This window comes from Salvelinus alpinus, chromosome 2, assembly GCF_045679555.1.
Source record: "Salvelinus alpinus chromosome 2, SLU_Salpinus.1, whole genome shotgun sequence".
Lineage (NCBI taxonomy): Eukaryota > Metazoa > Chordata > Actinopteri > Salmoniformes > Salmonidae > Salvelinus > Salvelinus alpinus.
In genome coordinates this window covers 110756210-110779356 of record NC_092087.1, presented here as the reverse complement: position 1 = coordinate 110779356, position 23147 = coordinate 110756210, and the positions used below count along the sequence as shown (strand labels likewise).

The 23147-nt window shown below is 42.1% G+C and overlaps 3 protein-coding genes across 3 annotated transcripts in view; 1 reads left to right on the top strand and 2 right to left on the bottom strand.

The window, feature by feature from the left end:
• Positions 1–15172, bottom strand: part of LOC139552281 (zinc finger protein 180-like) — a 25086-nt gene extending 9914 nt beyond the window's left edge. Inside the window, exon 1 of the mRNA XM_071363857.1 lies at positions 15150–15172. Coding sequence (XP_071219958.1) covers positions 15150–15172 — 23 coding nt within the window. The remainder of the gene's footprint in view (positions 1–15149) is intronic.
• The window catches only part of LOC139548016 (zinc finger protein 420-like), a 96727-nt gene extending 79997 nt beyond the window's left edge, over positions 1–16730 (bottom strand). Inside the window, exon 1 of the mRNA XM_071357318.1 lies at positions 16164–16730. Within this exon, the coding sequence (XP_071213419.1) occupies positions 16164–16467 (304 nt within the window). The 5' untranslated portion in view covers positions 16468–16730. The remainder of the gene's footprint in view (positions 1–16163) is intronic.
• Positions 1–23147, top strand: part of LOC139548189 (zinc finger protein ZFP2-like) — a 249135-nt gene that overhangs the window by 50745 nt on the left and 175243 nt on the right. The gene's annotated exons all lie outside the window — the stretch shown is intronic.

Below are 23147 nucleotides of genomic sequence, written 5' to 3'. Positions count from 1 at the left end.
CACACATTAGTTGATTGTTATTATGAAGGTCATTTGTATAGAATGTACTTTTCCCCACTCATTCACCCCATCTCTTTACATTTCTTATTTATATGTGGTGACCTGACTGCGTCCAGACTGTCAAAGGCCCATCCTGGTAGATCTGAACCTAATGCAGCTTGGAGTGATCAGATGACAGAAGTCACATTTAGGTGCCAGGTGTAACTGAGGCCATAGATGCTCCATATCCATTACTTTGAGTGTTTTATATAATATGACTAAATGTGTTTCTTTCTGTGTTACAGGGGCAGTCAAGAAATGGAACGGCAAGGCCACACAGAACATGACATAAGAGCTGTGGGAGACCACCTCAAGCCCCTGGTAGAGCCGGGGGTGGTGTTAACCACTCCTTCAGCAGGATTGAAAAGTGGGATTGATACTGTTTTTCATACTAAGATGGAGGCTCTGTTGATTGATCAGTCATTGGGTTTATTTGTTGAAATCAAATCAAGCTTTATTTGTACAGCACATTTCAGACATGGATGCAACACAATGGCTTCACAGGAGAAAACAATGAAAATAAACAGAAATATTTAGTACACAAAAATAACAGGATAAAAAAAACAGAAGATTAACAACTGAAAGACCAATGAGCATTCTAAGGAAATGCCATTGATTAAAACACTAATTGGATGCAATATCCAACCCAAAATATAAGCTTGTTTTTTAGGAGGGGTTCTCAAAGACACTATGGGGGTGTCACTGAAAGTTGACTAGTAACAACAACTGGGACCTAAAAGACACCAACCATGAGACCCAGTAAATCTGCCCAAGAAGAGGCAAACAAAAGAAAAACCCACACCAAACTTAAAAACGGGAAGCAAACCAAAAAGGTGGAGCAACTAAAGGTGTTGACTCTCCACATCTATCAAGACAACTGGAGCACTGGGCCAGACACTCTTAAATAGAACCTGGACCTGCTCAGGTGAAACACCTTCCCACTAACGAGATGGACAAGCCAGCACAGGTGTAACACATACTGACTAACGAGGTGACACCAATCAGTGCACCCAAGACACATTACAGTTGAATGCATTCAGTTGTACAATCAATCAAATGTATTTATAAAGCCCTTCTTACATCAGCTGATGTCACAGAGTGCTGTACAGAAACCCAGACTAAAACCCCAAACAGCAAGCAATGCAGGTGTAGAAGCACAGTGGCTAGGAAAAACTCCCTAGAAAGACCAGAACCAAGGAAGAAACCTAGAGAGGAACCAGGCTATGAGGGGTGGCCAGTCCTCTTCTGGCTGTGCCGGGTGTAGATTATAACAGAACATGGCCAAGATGTTCAAATGTTCAGCAAGGTCAAATAATAATAATCACAGTGGTTGTCGAGGGTGTAACAGGTCAGCACCTCAGGAGTAAATGTCAGTTAGCTTTTCATAGCCAATCATTCGGAGTATCTCTACAACTTCCATTTCACATAATCATCTACAATGCTTCACCTTCACCAATATAAACATGGTGTCTACTGGCTGTCAACAATTAAAAATAAGAAAAAAACATTTCTAAATAATAATATACAATCGTATTCTTTTTTTCTCCTTTTTCTTTCTATAGAATTCAAAAACTCACTAGCTTCTAGAACTCTCGTCTTCCTAAAACTCACTAGCTTCTAGAACTCTCGTCCCCTTGGAACGAGCCCAAACAAAACTCATCTCCAATACGGAAAACCGTGCAGTCAAAATAAATTGTGATCCATGGCAACGCACTGGCTAAACGCAAAACACAAATATTTTTGACTGACCCCCCTTGAGACAATCAGCAACCAGGTTGTCCTTACCACGGACGTGTCTGATTTCAAGAAGAAACTCCTGCAATATCCAGTAACTTTCCACCTCACTGTGGAGCTTCTCTCTCTTTTCATTGTTCACTAGATAGGCATGTTGTTGGATCTGGGCCCAGTCCCCAATGTCATGCTCTAGTACATTTGGTTTGGCACATGTGAGAATTAACCTTGATATTCTAAAAGCACAATGTCAATATAATTGTCAGTTGGTTGCATAAATAATTATCATTACCAAATGTTACATGAAATGTAAATATGAAATATTTGGTTGCATAGTTGCTAGGTGGGATAGCCCCAATGTCAAAACACAGTTTAACATGTTCAAATCAATAACCAATATGCAGAAACAGTTTGGGATTAAGTGAAAACCTAACATGTGGTATATACACAAACATCGGCCACAATAATAATATTTTTTAAAACAAGCTCCTTATAAACTGCACAAGCACCAGAAACACTGTTGTTTTGACAAGTAGCAATAAATCACTGATATCGATTAGGGGGGAAATCAGGTTGTACTTGCTGTTGAAATTAACAACTAAAAAAACACATGGAAATGGGAGATATCTTTTACCTCACTGATTAGAGGACAACCTGCAGAAGACAGTCAGCTACATTTTGGAGTGATGCATTTAAATTAGGGGTCGCTAAACAAAGGAACACAAATCTTATTTGTCATCACTCATCGATATCACGTTATTTGTGTGACAGAAGGGAGATGAGGTTACGCGTCCTGTTAAAACTAAAAGCTCAAAAAACACACAGAATATGGGAATAATGTGTACATCCCTGATTAGAGGACAATTTGTAGAAAATAGATCGCTACATTTTGAAGTGTTGCATTTTGATTCAAGTGGGTCATCAACATGGTAAGTGTAACACAGCTCTTTTTGTGTTAGTCACTTTTTGTTAAATCACATAAATAGTACTCTTCCATTTCAGAGCCTGGATTTTCCCCCTGAGGCTAATATCCATATCATGTTGAAATCAATAGAACAGGGGACAAACGTTTAGGGTTCTACATTGTGACATCATTAAAATAATCCTACTACAATGTTAAAACATTCTACATTGTGACATCATTTAAATACTCCTACTACAATGTTAAAACATTCTACATTGTGACATTAATTCATTGATATCATGAAACAACTCCATGTATTTTCTGATGTTTAATCAGAGATCTTTTATAAGTGTACCTCTTCCCACATTGACCACAGGTATAAGATTTCTCTCCTTTGTGTATTCTCTGGTGTGATGTCAACTGGCCAGATCGACCAAAACTCTTTCCACATTGACCACAGGTATAAGGTTTCTCTCCTGTGTGTGTTCTCTGGTGTAGAGTCAGATTCCTAGATGCAGTAAAACTCTTCCCACATTGACCACAACTATAAGCTTTCTCTCCTGTGTGTGTTCTCTGGTGTACAGTCAGTTGGGCAGATGTAGTAAAACTCTTCCCACATTGATCACAGCTATACGGTTTCTCTCCTGTGTGTGTTCTCTGGTGTATAGTCAGAGAGCCAGATGTAGTAAAACTCTTCCCACATTGACCACAGCTATAAGATTTCTCTCCTGTGTGTGTTCTCTGGTGTAGAGTCAGAGAGCCAGATGTAGTAAAACTCTTCCCACATTGACCACAGCTATAAGGTTTCTCTCCTGTGTGTGTTCTCTGGTGTATAGTCAGAGAGCCAGATGTAGTAAAACTCTTCCCACATTGACCACAGCTATAAGGTTTCTCTCCTGTGTGTGTTCTCTGGTGTATCTTCAGATGGCCAGATTGACCAAAACTCTTCCCACATTGATCACAGCTATACGGTTTCTCTCGTTTCTCTCCTGTGTGTGTTCTCTGGTGTGTTATCAGGCTGGTTGAATGAGTAAAACTCTTCCCACATTGAACACAGCTAAAAGGTTTCTCTCCTGTGTGTGTTCTCTGGTGTATCTTCAGATGGCCAGATGTAACAAAACTCTTCCCACATTGATCACAGCTATAAGGTTTCTCTCTTGTGTGGATTCTCTGATGAATTATAATGCCTGCTGAGGAGGTGAATCTCTTCCCACAGTCAGAGCAGCAGTGAGATTTCTTCCCTGTGGATCTCTGCGGGTTTTTCTTGAGGTGTTCTGATGTGGAGAAACTCTTCTCTGCCTTGTCAGCATCATGAGGTTGTTGAGGCTCCCCAGAGGACCCACGGTAGTCCCGTCTCTCTCCTGTGTGAACAACAAAGTCAGACAGATGGTTAAAGGCCCACAACAGCGGAAATCCACTGTAAAAAGTGATGCCAACAGCGTAGCCATGATGTTGTACAACAATTGACGTCTGTAATAAATGTTCAAATTATTTGACAATTGTCTTAAAATGAGCAACAATAGTCATATTTTGTCTTGTTTTCACATTAGTAGTAACATCGATGATTGTAGGCTAGAAATAAGTTATTAATGTTGTTGAAACTCTAAGCAGTGTGCCATACAACGCCAGACGACTTTTGGACTCCAATATAGGCCCCTTTCTGTGTTTAACAAAATTGAGGCACGAGGGTGATGGACACATAATTTCAATGCAGAAACTCCTCCCTGCTAATGAGGAAACCGATAGCCACTAGCACAGTCAGTGTAGTCAGCTCAGCTATCCCCATTGAGACCGTGTCTGTGCCTCGACCTAGGTTGGGCAAAACTAAACATGGCGGTGTTCGCCTTAGCAATCTCACTAGAATAAAGACCTCCTCCATTCCTGCCATTATTGAAAGAGATTGTGATACCTCACATCTCAAAATAGGGCTACTCAATATTAGATCCCTCACTTCAAAGGCAGTTATAGTCAATGAACTAATCACTGATCATAATCTTGATGTGATTGGCCTGACTGAAACATGGCCAATCACATCTGTTTTAAATGAGGCCTCACCTCCTGGTTACACTAGTGACCATATCCCCCGTGCATCCCGCAAAGGCGGAGGTGTTGCTAACATTTACGATAGCAAATTTCAATTTACAAAAAAAAAATGACGTTTTCGTCTTTTGAGCTTCTAGTCATGAAATCTATGCAGCCTACTCATTCACTTTTTATAGCTACTGTTTACAGGCCTCCTGGGCCATACACAGCGTTCCTCTCTGAGTTCCCTGAATTCCTATCGGACCTTGTAGTCATAGCAGATCATATTCAAATGTTTGGTGATTTTAATATTCATATGGAGAAGTCCACAGACCCACTCCAAAAGGCTTTCGGAGCCATCATCGACTCAGTGGGTTTTGTCCAACATGTCTCTGGACCTACTCACTGCCACAGTCATACTCTGGACCTAGTTTTGTCTCATGGAATAAATGTTGTAGATCTTAATGTTTTTCCTCATAATCCTGGACTATCGGACCACCATTTTATTACGTTTGCAATCGCAACAAATAATCTGCTCAGACCCCAACCAAGGATCATCAAAAGTCATGCTATACATTCTCAGACAACCCAAAGATTCCTCGATGCCCTTCCAGACTCCCTCTGCTTACCCAAGGACGTCAGAAGACAAATATCAGGTAACCACCTAACTGAGGAACTCAATTTAACCTTGCGCAATACCCTTGATGAAGTCGCACCCCTAAAAACTAAAAACATTTGTCATAAGAAACTAGCTCCCTGGTATACAGAAAATACCCGAGCTCTGAAGCAAGCTTCCAGAAAATTGGAACGGAAATGGCACCACAACAAACTGGAAGTCTTCCGACTAGCTTGGAAAGACAGTACCGTGCAGTATCGAAGAGCCCTCACTGCTGCTCGATCATCCTATTTTTCCAAGAAGTTAATTGAGGAAAATAAGAAGAATCCAAAATGTATTTTTGGTAGTAATAAATTCATGAACTTCTTTGAGGAAAAGATCATGATCATTAGAAACAAATTACGGACTCCTCTTTAAATCTGCGTATTACTCCAAAGCAGTAGTCCTGAGTCTGCACAACTCTGCCAGGACCTAGGATCAAGGGAGACACTCAAGTGTTTTAGTATTATACCTCTTGACACAATGATGAAAATATTCATGGCCTCTAAACCTTCAAGCTGCATACTGGACCCTTTTCCAACTAAACAACTGAAAGAGCTGCTTCCTGTGCTTGGCCCTCCTATGTTGAACATAATAAATGGCTCTCTATCCAACGGATGTGTACCAAACACTAAAAATGGCAGTAATAAAGCCTCTCTTGAAAAAGCCAAACCTTGACCCAGAAAATGTAAAAAAAAATATCGGTCTATATCGAATCTCCCATTCCTCTCAAACATTTTTAGAAAAAGCTGTTGCACAGCCTTCCTGAAGACAAACAATGTATACAAAATGCTTCAGTCAGGTTTTAGACCCCATCATAGCACTGAGACTGCACTTGTGAAGGTGGTAAATTACCTTTTAATGGCGTCAGACTGAGGCTCTGCATCTGTCCTCGTGCTCCTAGGCCTTAGTGCTGCTTTTGATACCATCGATCACGACATTCTTTTGGAGAGATTGGAAACCCAAATTGGTCTACACGGACAAGTTCTGGCCTTGTCTTATCTGTCGGAAGATATCAGTTTGTCCTCTGACAAATCAACTGTAAATTTTGGTGTTCCTCACGGTTCCGTTTTAGGACCACTATTGTTTTCACTATATATGCTACCTCTTGGTGATGTCATTCGGAAACCTAATGTTAACTTTCACTGCTATGTGGATGACACACAGCTGTACATTTCAATGAAACACGGTGAAGCCCCAAAATTGCCCTCGCTGGAAGCCTGTGTTTCAGACATAAGGAAGTGGATGGCTGAAAACGTTCTACTTTTAAACTCGGACAAAACAGAGATGCTTGTTCTAGGTCCCAAGAAACAAAGAGATCTTCTGTTAAATCTGACAATTAATCTTGATGTTTGCACAGTCGTCTCAAATAAAACTGTGAAGGACCTCGGCGTTACTCTCGACCCTGATCTCTCTTTTGACGAACATATCAAACAGACTGTTTCAAGGACAGCTTTTTTCCATCTACGTAACATTGCAATAATCAGACATTTTCTGTAGAAAAATGATGCAGAAAAATTCATCCATGCTTTTGTCCCTTCTAGGTTAGACTACTGCAATGCTCTACTTTCCGGCTATCCGGATAAAGCACTAAATAAACTTCAGTTCGTGCTAAATACGGCTGCTAGAATCTTGACTAGAACCCAAAAATGTGATCATATTACTCCAGTGCTAGCCACTCTACACTGGCTTCCTGTTAAGGCAAGGGCTGATTTCAAGGTTTTACTGCTAACCTACAAAGCATTACATGGGCTTGCTCCTACCTATCTTTCCGATTTGGTCCTGCCGTACATACCTACACGTACGCTACGGTCACAAGATGCAGGCCTCCTAATTGTCCCTAGAATTTCTAAGCAAACAGCTGGAGGCAGGGCTTTCTCCTATAGATCTCTATTTTTATGGAATGGTCTGCCTACCCAAGTGAGAGACGCAGACTCAGTCTCAACCTTTAAGTCTTTATTGAAGAATAATCTCTTCAGTAGGTCCTATGATTTAGTGTAGTCCAGCCCAGGAGTGTGAAGGTGAACGGAAAGGCACTGGAGCAACGAACCGCCCTTGCTGTCACAGCCTGGCCGGTTCCCCTCTCTCCACTGGGATTCTCTGCCTCTAACCCTATTACAGGGGCTGAGTCACTGGCTTACTGGTACTATTCCATGCCGTGCCTAGGAGGGGTGCTTCACTTGAGTGGGTTGAGTCACTGACGTGATCTTCCTGTCTGGGTAGCCCCCCCCCTTGGGTTGTGCCGTGGCGGAGATCTTTGTGGGCTATACTCGGCCTTGTCTCAGGATGGTAAGTTGGTGGTTGAAGATAGCCCTCTAGTGGTGTGGGGGCTGTGCTTTGGCAAAGTGGGTGGGGTTATATCCTTCCTGTTTGGCCCTGTCCGGGGGTATCATCGGATGGGGCCACAGTGTCTCCTGACCCCTCCTGTCTCAGCCTCCAGTATTTATGCAGTAGTAGTTTATGTGTCGGGGGGCTAGGGTCAGTCTGTTATATCTGGAGTATTTCTCCTGTCTTATCCGGATTCCTGTGTGAATTTAAGTATGCTCTCTCTAATTCTCTTTTTCTCTCTTTCTTTCTTTCTCTCGGAGGACCTGAGCCCTAGGACCATGCCTCAGGACTACCTGGCATGATGACTCCTTGCTGTCCCCAGTCCACCTGGCCGTGCTGCTGCTCCAGTTTCAACTGTTCTGCCTGCGGCTATGGAACCCTGACCTGTTCACTGGACGTGCTACCTGTCCCAGACCTGCTGTTTTCAACTCTCTAGAGACAGCAGGAGCGGTAGAGATACTCTCAATGATCGGCTATGAAAAGCCAACTGACATTTACTCCTGAGGTGCTGACTTGTTGCACCCTCGACAACTACTGTGATTATTATTATTTGACCATGCTGGTCATTTATGAACATTTGAACATCTTGGCCATGTTCTGTTATAATCTCCACCTGGCACAGCCATAAAAGGACTGGCCACCCCTCATAGCCTGGTTCCTCTCTAGGTTTCTTCCTAGGTTTTGGCCTTTCTAGGGAGTTTTTCTTTGCCACCGTGCTTCTACACCTGCATTGCTTGCTGTTTGGGCTTTTAGGCTGGGTTTCTGTATAAGCACTTTGAGATATCAGTTGATGTAAGAAGGGCTATATAAATACATTTGATTTGATAGTTATGGATGTAGTATATCTGCCTGGAGCAAAAATGGTGAGCAAAGATTTTAGTTTTTCACAATGTATTCTGAATGGGAACGGGGGAAAACTCAGGGGAGTACCCTCCATTTCCAGGTTGCTTATGAGTGCATTTCACACTACTTTGGATTATAATTGTAATGCTCGTTTGAATGTCCTGCTTAATATAATGTTTGTGTCATCATCGCAAATCAACCGCTTTGTACTTTTAAAAACCACTTCAACCTGTAAAATGCTCTTTGGCTTTTCCATCAACCTGACAATAAGGGTTTGTAAACTAAGTGTTTGCCAAATTGTCCATTTGGGTGTAGACAATAAAGATAAGATTATTTTTTATTTAATTTTCTTATTTCACCTTTACGCAGTTTAGAGTGTTGATTAAGGATGTAACTGTTGTTTATATTTAAATTGTATTTATTTAACTATTGAATTTTAATGATGTCACAATGTAGAATGTTTTTTTAATTTAACCTTTATTTAACCAGGTAGGCAAGTTGAGAACAAGTTCTCATTTACAATTGTGACCTGGCCAAGATAAAGCAAAGCAGTTCGACACATACAACACAGAGTTACACATGGAGCAAAACAAACATACAGTCAATAATACAGTAGAAAAATAAGGCTATATACAATATGAGCAAATGAGGTGAGATGAGGGAGGTAAAGGCAAAAAAAGGCAATGGTAGCGAAGTAAATACAATATAGCAAGTAAAACACTGGAATGGTAGATTTGCAGTGGAAGAATGTGCAAAGTAGAGATAGAAATAATGGGGTGCAAAGGAGCAAAAATAAATAAAGAAATACAGTAGGGGAAGAGGTAGTTGTTTGGGCTAAATTATAGATGGGCTATGTACAGGTGCAGTAATCTGTGAGCTGCTCTGACAGCTGGTGCTTAAAGCTAGTGAGGGAGATATAAATCTCCAACTTCAGCGATTTTTGCAATTCGTTACAGTCATTGGCAGCAGAGAACTAGAAGGAAAATTGGCCAAAGGAGGTGTTGGCTTTGGGGATGACCAGTGAGATACACCTGCTGGAACGTGTGCTATGGGTGGGTGTTGCTATGGTGACCAGTGAGCTGAGTTAAGGCGGAGCTTTACCTAGCAAAGACTTATAGATGACCTGGAGCCAGTGGGTTTGGCAACGAATATGTAGCGAGGGCCAGCCGACGAGAGCATACAGGTCGCAGTGGTGGGTGGTATATGGGGCTTTGGTGACAAAACAGGATGGCACTGTGATAGACTGCATCCAGCTTGCTGAGTAAAGCGCTGGAGGCTATTTTGTAAATGACATTGCCGAAGTCAAGGATCGGTAGAATAGTCCGTTTTTTTTGTCCGTTTTATTTATTTATTTTTTATTTTACCCCCTTTTCTCCCCCAATTTTTGTGGTATCCAATCGCTAGTAATTACTATCTTGTCTCATCGCTACAACTTCCGTACGGGCTCGGGAGAGACGAAGGTGGAAAGCCATGCGTCCTACGAAGCACAACCCAACCAAGCCGCACTGCTTCTTAACACAGCGCGCCTCCAACCTGGAAGCACCAATATGTCGGAGGAAACACCATGCACCTGGCCCCCTCGGTTAGCGCGCACTGCGCCCGGCCCACCACAGGAGTCGCATGAGACAAGGATATCCCTACCGGCCAAACCCTTCCTAACCCGGACGACGCTAGGCCAATTGTGCGTCGCCCCACGGACCTCCTGGTCGCGGCCGGCTGCGACCGGGAGGCCCTAGAATAGTCAGTTTTACGAGGGTATGTTTGGCAGCGTGAGTGAAGGAGGCTTTGTTGCGAAATAGGAAGACGATTCTAGATTTAATTTTGGATTGGGGATGCCTAATATGAGTCTGGAAGGAGCGTTTACAGTCTAACCAGACACCTAGGTATTTGTAGTTGTCCACATATTCTAAGTCAGAACCGTCCAGAGTATTGACGCTAGTCGGGCAGCGATCAGTTGAAGAGCATGCATTTAGTTTTACTAGCGCTTAAGAGCAGTTAGAAGCCACAGAAGGAGTGTTGTATGGCATTGAAGCTCGTTTGGAGGTTTGTAAACACAGTGTCCAAAGAAGGGCCAGATGTATACAGCATGGTGTCGTCTGCGTAGAGTTGGATCAGGGAATCACCAGCAGCAAGAGCGACATCGTTGATATATACAGAGAAAAGAGTCGGCCCGAGGATTGAACCCTGTGGTACCCCCATAGAGACTGCCAGAGTTCCGGACAACAGGCCCTCCGATTTGACACACTGAACTCTATCTGAGAAGTAGTTGGTGAACCAGGCGAGGCAGTCATTTGAGATACCAAGGTTGTTGAGTCTGCTGATAAGAATACGGTGATTGACAGTGTCGAAAGCCTTGGCCAGGTCGATGAAGACGGCTGCACAGTACTGTCTTTTATCGATGGCGGTTATGATATTATTTAGTACCTTGAGCGAGGCTGAGGTGCACCCATGACCAGCTCGGAAACAGGAATGCACAGCGGAGAAGGTATGGTGGGATTCAAAATGGTCAGTGATCTGTTTGTTAACTTGGCTTTCGAAGACTTTAGAAAGGCAGGGCAGGATGGATATAGGTCTGTAACAGTTTGGGTCTAGAGTGTCACCCCTTTTGAAGAGGGGGATGACCGCGGCAGCTTTCCAATCGTTAGGAATCTCGGACGATACAAAAGAGAGGTTGAACAGACTAGTAATAGGGGTTGCCACAATGGCGGCAGATCATTTTAGAAAGAGAGGGTCCAGGTTTTGCAGCTCTTCCAGAACATCAGCTATCTGGATTTGGGTGAAGGAGAAGCTGGGGAGGCTTGGACAAGTAGCTGCAAGGGTGGGGAGCTGTTGGCCGGGTTTGGGGTAGCCAGCTGGTCCAGGTTCTATTTAAGAGTGTCTTGCCAGCCGTAGAGAAATGCTTATTGAAATTCTCGATTATCGTGGAGTTATCGGTGGTGACTGTGTTTCCTAGTTCAGTGCAGTGGGCAGCTGGGATAAGGTGCTCTTATTCTCCATGGACTTTACAGTGCCCCAGAACTTTTTGGAGTTTGTGCTGCCGGATGCAAATATTTGCTTGAAAAAGCTAGCCTTAGCTTTTTCCTGGACATGCAATAAGAACCTGGACATGCAATAAAATGCAAATTAATTACTTATAAATCATACAATGTGATTTTCTGGATTTTTGTTTTAGATTCCGTCTCTCACAGTTGAAGTGTACCTATGATAAAAATTAAAGACCTCTACATGCTTTGTAAGTAGGAAAACCTGCAAAATTGGCAGTGTATCAAATACTTGTTCTCCCCACTGTATATGGTCCCACAAATGACAGTGCATGTCAGAGCGAAAACCAAGCCATGAGGTCGAAGGAACTGTCCCTAGAGGTCCTAGATAGGATTGTGTCAAGGCACAGATCTGGGGAAGGGTACCCAAAAAAAATCTGCAGCATTGAAGGTCCCCAAGAACACAGTGGCCTCCATCATTTTAAATGAAATACTCTGCCTAGAGCTGGTCACCTCCCCCAATCGCTCAGAAGTGCCTTGGTCAGGGAGGTGACCAAAAACCTGATGGTCACTCTAACAGAGCTCCAGAGATCCTCTGTGGAGATGGAAGAACCTTCCAAAAGGACAACCATCTCTTCAGCACTCCACCAATCAGACCTTTATGGTCAAGTGGCCCGATGGAAACCACTCCTCAGTAAAAGGCACATAACAGCCTGCTCGGAGTATGCCAAAAGGCACCTCAAGGACTCTCAGACCATGAGAAACAAGATTTGCTGGCTTGATGAAAACAAGATTAAACTCTTTGGCCTGAATGCCAAGAGTCACGTCTCAAGGAAACCTGGCACCATCCCTACGGTGAAGCATAGTGGTGGCAGCATCATGCTGTAGGGATGTTTTTCAGCAGCAGGGACTGGGAGACTAGTCAGGATCGAGGGAAATATTAACGGAGCAAAGTGCAGAGAGATCCTTGATGAAAAACCTGCTCCAGAGTGCTCAGGACCTCAGACTGGGGGTGAAGGTTCACCGTCCAACAGGACAACGTCCTTAAGCACACAACCAAGACAACACAGGAGTGGCTTCGGGACAAGTCTCTGAATGTCCTTGAGTGGCCCAGCCAGAGCCCGGACTTGAGCCCGATCTAACATCTCTGGAGAGACCTGAAAATAGCTGTGCAGTGATGTTCCCCATCCAACCTGACAGAGCTAGAGAGGATCTGCAGAGAAGGATGGGAGAAACTCCCCAAATGCATGTGTGCCAAATAAATTTGCTAAATGAAAGGGGGGAAAAAGATTTAAATCAATTTTAGAAAAAGGCTTTAACGTAACAAAACATGGAAAAAAGTCAAGGGGTCTGAAAACTTTCAGAATGCACTGTATACAGCACCACCTCCCCCATAAGCATTCCTGTCATTTCTGTAGATGTTATATCCCTGTATTGCTACTGCTGGATCAAAAGAATTATCTCAGTGAGTTTCAGAGATGAACAGTACAATGCATTCCAAATTCAATAGGCAGGCAAGTAAACAAAAATGTTTTCAAATAAAAACTATTCCAGAAAATGTCAAAGCGTATATAACGCCCGTCCAAGAGACTGTTGACCAATCGCGTTCACATTGTCATGCTGTGACACACAGTTCCTAAGCTAAATCTCACGAAATCCCTTTTTAAAGTCAGGGTATGAGTCGAGAAACATGCCTATTGTCCTTGAAAGTACATAATGTTACGATTGCAAAGCTATACGATATTACAGAGAACAAGTTGATTACCTCTAATTATCTCTGAAAATATTTGTATTGTTGTGCTTCTTGTTCACGGAGGGTAATTCATGCCAATGTTCTTTTCTTTAAGCTGTTAATACGAATCGAAAGGAGTTTCCGATATCCTAATTTCTTAAAGTATTTCTGGTGATAGCAGGTGATAGTGATACACAAGCTAGGTCTATTTGAAACATTGCCATCCCATGGCAGCATTTACCAGCCACCAGGTTCAGAAGCTTTAAAACCACAAAAATATTTAAAACCCAATTCTATTTTTGCCCAAAGTCAAGATGTAAATTATTCAAACTGAACATAATATTATTATTTAATATAATATTATTTTAGGCTATTTTAGTTCGAGTCAAAGATAGTTTTGGAATAGTTTTAATTTTTCAAACAGGTTTGTTATTTTATTTCAGTTTACTAAATAGTTTCCCCCTAAATACTTTTTCTATAATAAGCATGGAGGTTTCCCCTATCAACCAGTCATAGGTTCTGGTGACAAAGCGCCTCGTAACCTAGCTGGGAATGGGACAGAACGGAACCCTTCTGTGGTAACAGACAGGGGCGATTTGTAATCAAATCTAATTCCCAGGAATGGGGTTCATATGAACCACAGAGACTGTGTGTGGGATAATAACATGGCCGTGTCCAACCCTGCTTGTTCCCTCGACTCCACTACCAACCACCAATCTCCAACAGGGCCCTTAACCTGTATCACTAGACACCTCATAGTGAGCTACAGGTAGGAATCAGCAATGAATCCCAATAATGAGACACCTCTGGGGAGGGGTGTCAGCAACATTTAAAAAAAAATATATATAGTGTTTTATGACAAACCGTTTTTTACAAATCCGTCAAGACACCAACTTAGACTTTACAGTGAAATGCTTTACTTACAAGCCCTTAACCAACAGTGCAGTTCAAGAAGAAGAAAAACGTTTACCAAGTAGACTAAAATAAAAAGTAATAATAAAAAGTAACACAATGAGAATAACAATAACGAGGCTATATACAGGGGGCACCGGTACTGAGTCAGTGTGGAGGCTATATACAGGGGGTACCGGTACTGAGTCAGTGTGGAGGCTACAGGGGGCACCGGTACTGAGTCAGTGTGGAGGTTATATACAGGGGGCACCGGTACCGAGTCAGTGTGGAGGCTATATACAGGGGGCACCGGTACCGAGTCAGTGTGGAGGCTATATACAGGGGGCACCGGTACAGAGTCAGTGTGGAGGCAATATACAGGAGGCACCGGTACAGAGTCAGTGTGGAGGCTATATACAGGGGGCACCGGTACCGAGTCAGTGTGGAGGCTATATACAGGGGGCACCGGTACAGAGTCAGTGTGGAGGCAATATACAGGGGGCACCGGTACAGAGTCAGTGTGGAGGCAATATACAGGGGGCACCGGTACAGAGTCAGTGTGGAGGCTATATACAGGGGGCACCGGTACTGAGTCAGTGTGGAGGTTATATACAGGGGGCACCGGTACCGAGTCAGTGTGCGGGGTTACAGGCTAGTTGAGGTAATCTGTACATGAAGGTAGGGGAGTGTAGTGACTATGCACAGGTAACAAACAACCAGTGAGTAGCAGCAGTGCACAAAAGGGGGGGGGGGGGGGTCAATGTAAATTGTCCGGTGGTGATTTTCTGAATTGTTCAGCAGTCTTATGGCTTGGAGGTAGAAGCTGTTGAGCTTTTGGTTCAAGACTTGGCGCTGCGGTACCAAATGCCGTGCGGTAGCAGAGAAAACAGTCTATATAGTGCGAACGGCCCAGTACATCACTGTGTCCAAGCTTCCTGCCATCCAGGACCTATATAATAGGCGGTGTCAGAGGAAAGCCCACAAAATTGTCAGAGACTCCAGTCACCCAGTCCAGTGTATTACCTTTTGAGGATCTGGGGACCCATTATAAATCTTTTCAATCTCCTGAGGGGGAAAAGGTTTTGTTGTGCCCTCTTCATGACTGTCTTGGTATATACCCACGTGGGTGATTGAAAGATGAACTGAGGTCCACACTCCAGTCCAGTTGATGGTGGTAATGCACCTTAAAGTTGGTTTCCAACCGCCATATAAAGTCCAAAGAAGAAAAAGAAGCCTAAAGGAAGGTGAAATTACGAGAAACGAATTTGGTTTACCGTTTGGGGTATTGCGACTGGTTACTTATTTTGATGTGATATGAAAGTATTGTGTGAAATTATTCTGAATTGATATGAAAGTGCAGCGATTTATGTTTCTAGAAATGTATCGCAATTGAGAATGGATTCACATTTAGATGGAATATTTGACAATTTTAGCTGCCAGAGCCAGTCTACCTCTGAAAATAACATACAGTCCTTGGACCTTGAGGAGTAACGGGGGCAGCAATCAGCAGTAGAAACAATAACAAAGCGTACTCCCAGCCTGTTTCGGTAAAAAGCTGAGGGATGGGGCTGGAGAAATGCAACCATCCATGATATCAACATTCTAGTTATAACCATGTTTTGAGGATATACAGTGTTTGTTTATATTTACTGACAAACATTGGAGTAAAAAAAAGCTCATATTTTGGGTTCTGATGGGGTACGACAGTTGAACTAAGCTCATGAGGCATTTATAAGTGATTTCTTCAAGAAACAATGGGTACATATCATTAATGTATAAGTCCCAAAATGGATGCAACAACTGCTGATTGCCCCTTTAAGACTACATATTGGGCTAATCTAATAGGAGATATTGAGGACTACAGTATTTCAGGCATTGTCATTAGATACATTTGATCAATTGTTAACGTTTTGTTGATGGTCCACTCTTGATATTCTACACGTTACAGTGTAGCTTCAGCCATTCCTACAGAACAACATTAAAGTGTAGAACCCCTTTACTGCATATTGGTTCAACGACTGCAGAGACGGTACTTACTGGTGTTAAACAGATCTCCAACCTCCTCTTCTTCCACTCCAAAAACTGCATTCTCCTCTTTCTCTTCCTCTTCTTTTACTGTAACATCTTCCTCCTCTTTCACTCTGAACGCCTCTTCCTCTTCTTTCACTGAAACGTCTTTCTCGTCTTCTTTCAGGGTAACAGCCTCACCCTCTACTTCTTGTTTTACTGTGACATCCTCTTCTTCCTTCTCCTCTTTCACGACAATGTTCAGCCCCAGAGCTTCTTTCTCCGTCCAGCAGACCTCTTCTTTAGCAGGAGGGGAGAAGCTTACTGACCTCATGTTCGGGGATGTTAGCTAGCTAACTATCATTAGCGACTAGGCTAGTGCTAACTATTCCAGCCAGCTACTATAGCTGACTAATACAAAATAACGTAATATTAAATAGGTTAACAAGTAGATACGACCTAAGTGTGTCGAAAACACAGTAGCTAATATACACCGAAAGCGTATAAATAGCTTGAATCTTTCGGCTATGTTGTCTAGCAAGCTACCGAGGTGGTTGACGAGCTGTTTATGAAGAACCGTCCACTAGATTATACGTCACGCTGGCAGCGTCGCCTGAAAGACGCACATCGCCGTCTGCTGACTGGAGGGGAAACGCAGTTGGGGATCACAATTTATTTTCAGACAAAGATTATTTTAAATGGATTGAATTAAATAATACCATTATATTGAGACATACAAAGACAGGAATGTGTTGATTGATTAGTGTGAATAAAAAATGTTTACTACAGCACATTTAAGGCAGTTTCATTAAGTCAAACTAAATCTAAATAATTAGCAAACTACTGTAGGTCTATACTGCTCCTACATGGTGTAACAATACATCATGTAGATGTATATAATGAACAGACTAGGTCTATACTGCTCCTACATGGTGTAACAATACATCATGTAGATGTATATAATGAACAGACTAGGTCTATACTGCTCCTACATGGTGTAACAATACATCATGTAGATGTATATAATGAACAGACTAGGTCTATACTGCTCCTACATGGTGTAACAATACATCATATAGATGTATATAATGAACAGACTAGGTCTATACTGCTCCTACATGGTGTAACAATACATCATGTAGATGTATATAATGAACAGACTAGGTCTATACTGCTCCTACATGGTGTAACAATACATCATGTAGATGTACACTACCATTCAAAAGTTTGGGGTCACTTAGAAATGTCCTTGTTTTTTAAAGAAAATCTATTTTTTTCATTTATGTAGCTGTTTTTGCTTTGTCATTATGGGATATTGTGATGTCATTATGGGGCAATGTGATGTCTTATGGGGTATTATGATGCCATTATTGGGTATTGTGTAGATTGATGAGGGGAAAAAATATTTAATCCATTTTAGAATAAGGCTGTAACGTCACAAAATGTGGGAAAGGTGAAGGGGTCTGAATGCTTTCCGAATGCATTGTATATATAGGGCCAGTACTTAGTGACATCACTTCATGAAACAGGAGGTACAAATATATAACATAGATTCACAATATCAACATTCAATGTATCAAAATATATGACCAAGCTGGAATTGGAAACGCCAGCCCAGCCACAATCCTAGAGGTTCACTAATGATCATTCTCCTCCTTCACATCTGACTCCTGATGATCAATCTCCTCCTTCACATCTGACTCCTGATGATCAACCTCCTCTTTCACATCTGACTCCTGATGATCAACCTCCTCCTTCACATCTGACTCCTGATGATCAACCTCCTCCTTCACATCTGACTCCAGTGATCAATCCAGAGCGTCTTCTTTTTGGGGGAATCCCAATAGACGACTTCATCCAATAGGCCGTCATCACCACAACCGCCCACAAGTTAATTGTCATTCAGGTTATTAATGGGAAGAACATTAGCAATATGTCCTGTCTGGTAACTTGTCTCGTTCAAAGGATTTACATTGGCAGGTGCACAGGGAGAAACACCATTAATAAAACTGAGTTGATCTTAAACTGCAGAAACACTTTTGGAAGTCTTTAACTGCATCAAAGTCTGTGGCCTGTGATGTTGGGACAAATGATAGTCCCTTATTATACAAGAGACAAAATTCACAAATTCTACAGCACAACGGCAGAGTCATGTCTTCAGTGTAAAACTAACAATGACTCAATAATCCTTCTGGGAATGTTATGATGTCATAAAGTTATGGGTGGAGTTAGAAAGTTGGCTGTCAGAAGTACAGTTATACAATGTAAAATTACTTTTAATCTGTCTGTCTGTATATTTCAAAACATGGCATTTGAGGGTGCAGTGAGATACCCCAGAGTTGGACGATACTTTTCTCATAAATCATCTTAAATATTATACTTAATTAAACCTGGAAATCAACCAATCCTCTGTTGTTAATTCAATAGAAAGGTCAAATGCTTTATTATCTAAAAGTTGAAAGTGACAGAGAAAAAAAATGGTGCTGATGAATGCACTGGCTGTGTTCCAGTGGGTCTGGGCAGGTGTGATGTAGTTAATGGAGATGGAGGTGTGTTCTAGTGGGTCTGGGCAGGTGTGATGTAGTTAATGGAGATGGAGGTGTGTTCTAGTGGGTCTGGGCAGGTGTGATGTAGTTAATGGAGATGGAGGTGTGTTCTAGTGGGTCTGGGCAGGTGTGATGTAGTTAATGGAGATGGAGGTGTGTTCTAGTGGGTCTGGGCAGGTGTGATGTAGTTAATGTTTCTATGATGTTGTTTGTATGTGTATCTTTTGTACTGTTTATAAAATATCAAATAAAATATTAAAACGTTTCCAATGTTCCATTTCCATTTCCAACATTTCCAATGCAAAATGCAAAATAACACCATACAGTTCTATTTTTGGAGTTATTACATTAAACCAATCAGAATTTAGAAGAATGCCAAAGTCAGGTGTGAAGTAATATGGAGGACCAGCCTATTCCCTATGATGTAAACTACAACAGAAATAACTTAAAATGTATAACTTAAAATTAAACCAATAATTTGCACTCATGACTTGAGTGATTAAAGTAAACCACAGATTTGTAAATACATAATGCCATCTAACCAAATATCAAATAATGTTAGCTATATGCAGTTATCTTAGCCAGCCAGCTAACATTAGCTATATGCAGTTATCTTAGCCAGCCAGCTAACATTAGCTATATGCAGTTACCTTAGCCAGCCAGCTAACATTAGCTATATGCAGTTATCTTAGCAGTTATCTTAGCCAGCCAGCTAACATTAGCTATATGCAGTTATCTTAGCCAGCCAGCTAACATTAGCTATTTAGCCAACTAGCTATTAGCCTAACCAGCGTAGCCAATCAGCACGGTTATGGTCAGCGAGCTGGAGCCCAACTAAAACATAACACTAGGTCAAAAGAGCAGAGACATACAGAATGATGTCAGGGAAAATCCCTTACATCCAAAATAGATTCCAGAAGTCAGTCAGAGTGCTAGCAATAAGCCAAGGTGGAAAATGTTACAAAACTCCCGTAGTCTAATTCACAGAAAACATGAAACTGAAAAGTAGTGACTATGGTCAGCGAATTATCTTAGTCAGCCAGCTAACAATATATGATGACCTATATGCAGTTATCTTAGCCAGCTAACATTATCTATATGCAGTTATCTTAGCCAGCTATCATTATCTATATGCAGTTATCTTAGCCAGCTATCATTATCTATATGCAGTTATCTTAGCCTGCCAGCTAACATTATCTATATGCAGTTATCTTAGCCAGCTAACATTAGCTATATGCTGTTATCTTAGCAAACCAGCTAACATTAGCTATTTAGTCAACTAGCTATGGTCAGAAAGATGGAGCCCAACTACCGGAGACCAGTTAGAACCCAACTAAAACATGATGTGTGTTGAACGTGTTTGCATATCAAAAGATTAGGGACGAAATGAAGCTTCAGACGTCATTGATCACTGCTGATAAAGTGACACACTGCTATGAAGTTTACTGCTAAGCGATTTCAGCGCATGCCTCGTAGCTCCGGTATCAAATGTAACACGTAACAGCGCGTGCTACGGGTGGGTGTTGTTATCGTGACCAGTGAGCTTAGTAACGAATATCGAAAAGTTGACAAAACAAAAAGGAGCAAGCAGGTTGATTTCATCTGTTGTCTTGAGCCCACGGCAAGAAGGCACCAGAGCCTACCGTGCTAACGGGTTCCCACTAGATAACACAACCACACAGTTAATGAAAAGCACGAGGTGAAGCTTGAGCTAGATATCAACCTATCGAGCTAGTGTGACCTTCCTGGTCTCTCAAGTCAGTGAGTCAACACAGGAAGGAGCAATAGATGGATAGTTCATTTATTTCCAAAGCTGCAATGATGGGACACACACAGTATGGATGAATGATCAGTAGTGACAGGATATAAATAGCACTCCCACAGCAATTCTACATAAATCTGCCCTATAATATACTAACAAAAAAACGACTGAAATGTCTATCAAAGTCATTGTGATCGTATAGTGGATTTAACAATTCCTACTAATTCATAATTTACTATTATAAATCAATCAATTGTTTCCATGTGTCTCATATTCACTACATCAGAATAAACTGTCATCCATTTTAGTTTCAAAATAAATCAAATTAACCTGGAAAATGACTAAATGTCCCCCTCTGGTGGCGAAGAAGTATAACACACCTAAACTAACAAAACCGCGCTAATAAACTGGCTGGTGTTCATGAGTTTATAAAACATATACTTTATACATTTGTCATAAATGACCTGCATTGATGAGACACACAGTGTGGATGAATGATCAGTAGTCGACAGGGTAAAAAGAGCACTCCTAAAGAAGATGCATTTTCCAGTTAGATACCAACTTGAAAGAGGGAACTTTAGCATAAAACCCACATGGAAAACTGAGATTTGGCAAATAACATATAAAGAGAGGCTTACTTGACACCAAACCAACAACAGTAGTTACTAAAACATAAATTGCTAATGTATGATTTAAAAGGTGGATTTTATGATGTAATGTCAACTTTATATATTTCTATCCCGGGACTATTCCATTTTGAACTCACCCACAGCAATTCTCCATAAATCTGCTGTGGATTACCCAGAATCCCGAAATAAATTAATACATATGTGATCATTCAAAAACATAACTGGTTGTGCTTATAGGGAACCAGATCGTGAACACAACTAAGTTACTAAGTCTTTAACCACACTGTATTGTTACACTGGTGAGTAAAAACTCATGCTTCCTACACTAACTTTTTGTCTGAACATTATAATATATATTTTACGTCACACTAGCGTCATTGTCTTAAAGTCGCACATCTCCATCGCAGTCAGAGGTTCAGACTGAGCGTTACCCACTCCAGTCAGCAGATGGCGGTGTGCGATTTTAAGGCAATTCTGTTAGTGTGACGTATAATCTAGTGGACGGAACGCAATGCTGTTAGTGTGACGTATAATCTAGTGGACGGAACGCTTCTTTCAGCAGCAGCAACAGTTAGTCAGACACCTCGGTAGCTTGCTAGACAAAATAGACGAACCCATAAAGCTCTTTAGACGCTATAGTGCACATATGTCAGAGTCAAGGCCCGCGGGCCACATCCGGCCCGCGAGAAGGTTTTTTACGGCCCCTGGGATGATCTTGATTTATTATTAGAACCGGCCCGCAGACCGCAGCAAGCCGGCAGCCCGCAGATCTTTTACACGCACCAATACTACATTTCCCACAATGCAACGGTGACGCACCGAGCAGTAGGCTGCTTCATTTCAATATTTATTGGCACAGCAGTCGTCAGCATCACAGTAAAATTAACTTTCAGATACCCATCAAAAATGGCAAAACGGAAGGTGGACACTGAGAACCGGGGGTTTCAAACAAGGTGGGAGTCGGAGTATATGTTCACGGAGGTAGCTGGAAAACCTGTGTGTCTTCTGTGTGGAGAAAGTGTGGCGGTACTGAAAGAGTATAATCTGAGACGACATTATGAAACGAAACACGCGGACAAAAACAAGAATATGGACATGGAACAAAGGCTACAAAAGGCAGAGGAATTAAAACGAGGCCTCAAATCTCGACAGGCTCTGTTCAAAAAAGCCAAATCACAAGGCCAGGCTGCTGTCAAGGCCAGTTTTATTTTGGCAGAAGAGATCGCTAAATCAGCCCGGCCATTTACGGAGGGGGATTTCATCAAAAACTGCATGATTAAAGTTTGTGACGAAGTTTGCCCAGAAAAAAGGCAACTCTTTTTAAATGTGAGTCTGAGCAGAAACACCATTGCCGAGAGAGTAGACCAGTTGTCCATCAATCTAAAAGAGCAGCTTGTGAAAAAGGGAAAAGATTTCATTGCATATTCCTTGGCTGTGGATGAGAGCACCGACATTTCTGACATTGCCCAGTTGTCAATTTTCATCCGCGGAGTGGACTCCAGCCTAAGCGTGACAGAGGAGTTTTTGGCTTTACGTCCTATGCATGGCACAACTACGGGGCATGATTTGTATGAAGAGGTGTCAAGATGTGTAAATGAGATGGAGCTGCCTTGGGAAAAACTCGTGGGTTTGACAACCGACGGAGCACCTGCGATGTGTGGACACAGGAGCGGACTGGTGGCGAAGATACGGGAAAAGATGCAAGAGGAAAACGCGACAGGTGAGCTGACAGCTTATCATTGTATCATACACCAGGAAGCGTTGTGCGGTAAAGCCTTGAAAATGGAGCATGTAATGAGCATCATCACGCGCACAGTTAACTTTATCAGAGCCAAAGGTTTGAATCACCGCCAGTTCAAGGCATTTCTGACGGAGTTAGAAACGGAGCATGGTGATTTGCCTTATCACACAGAGGTGCGATGGCTAAGCCAGGGAAAGGTGCTTCAAAGATGTTTCGAGCTTCGTGAGGAGATTTGTCTGTTCTTGGACAGCAAAGGGAAAGACACAACACAACTCCGAGACGAAATGTTTCTGTGTGAAATGGCTTTTCTGTGTGACATTACGAGTCATCTGAATG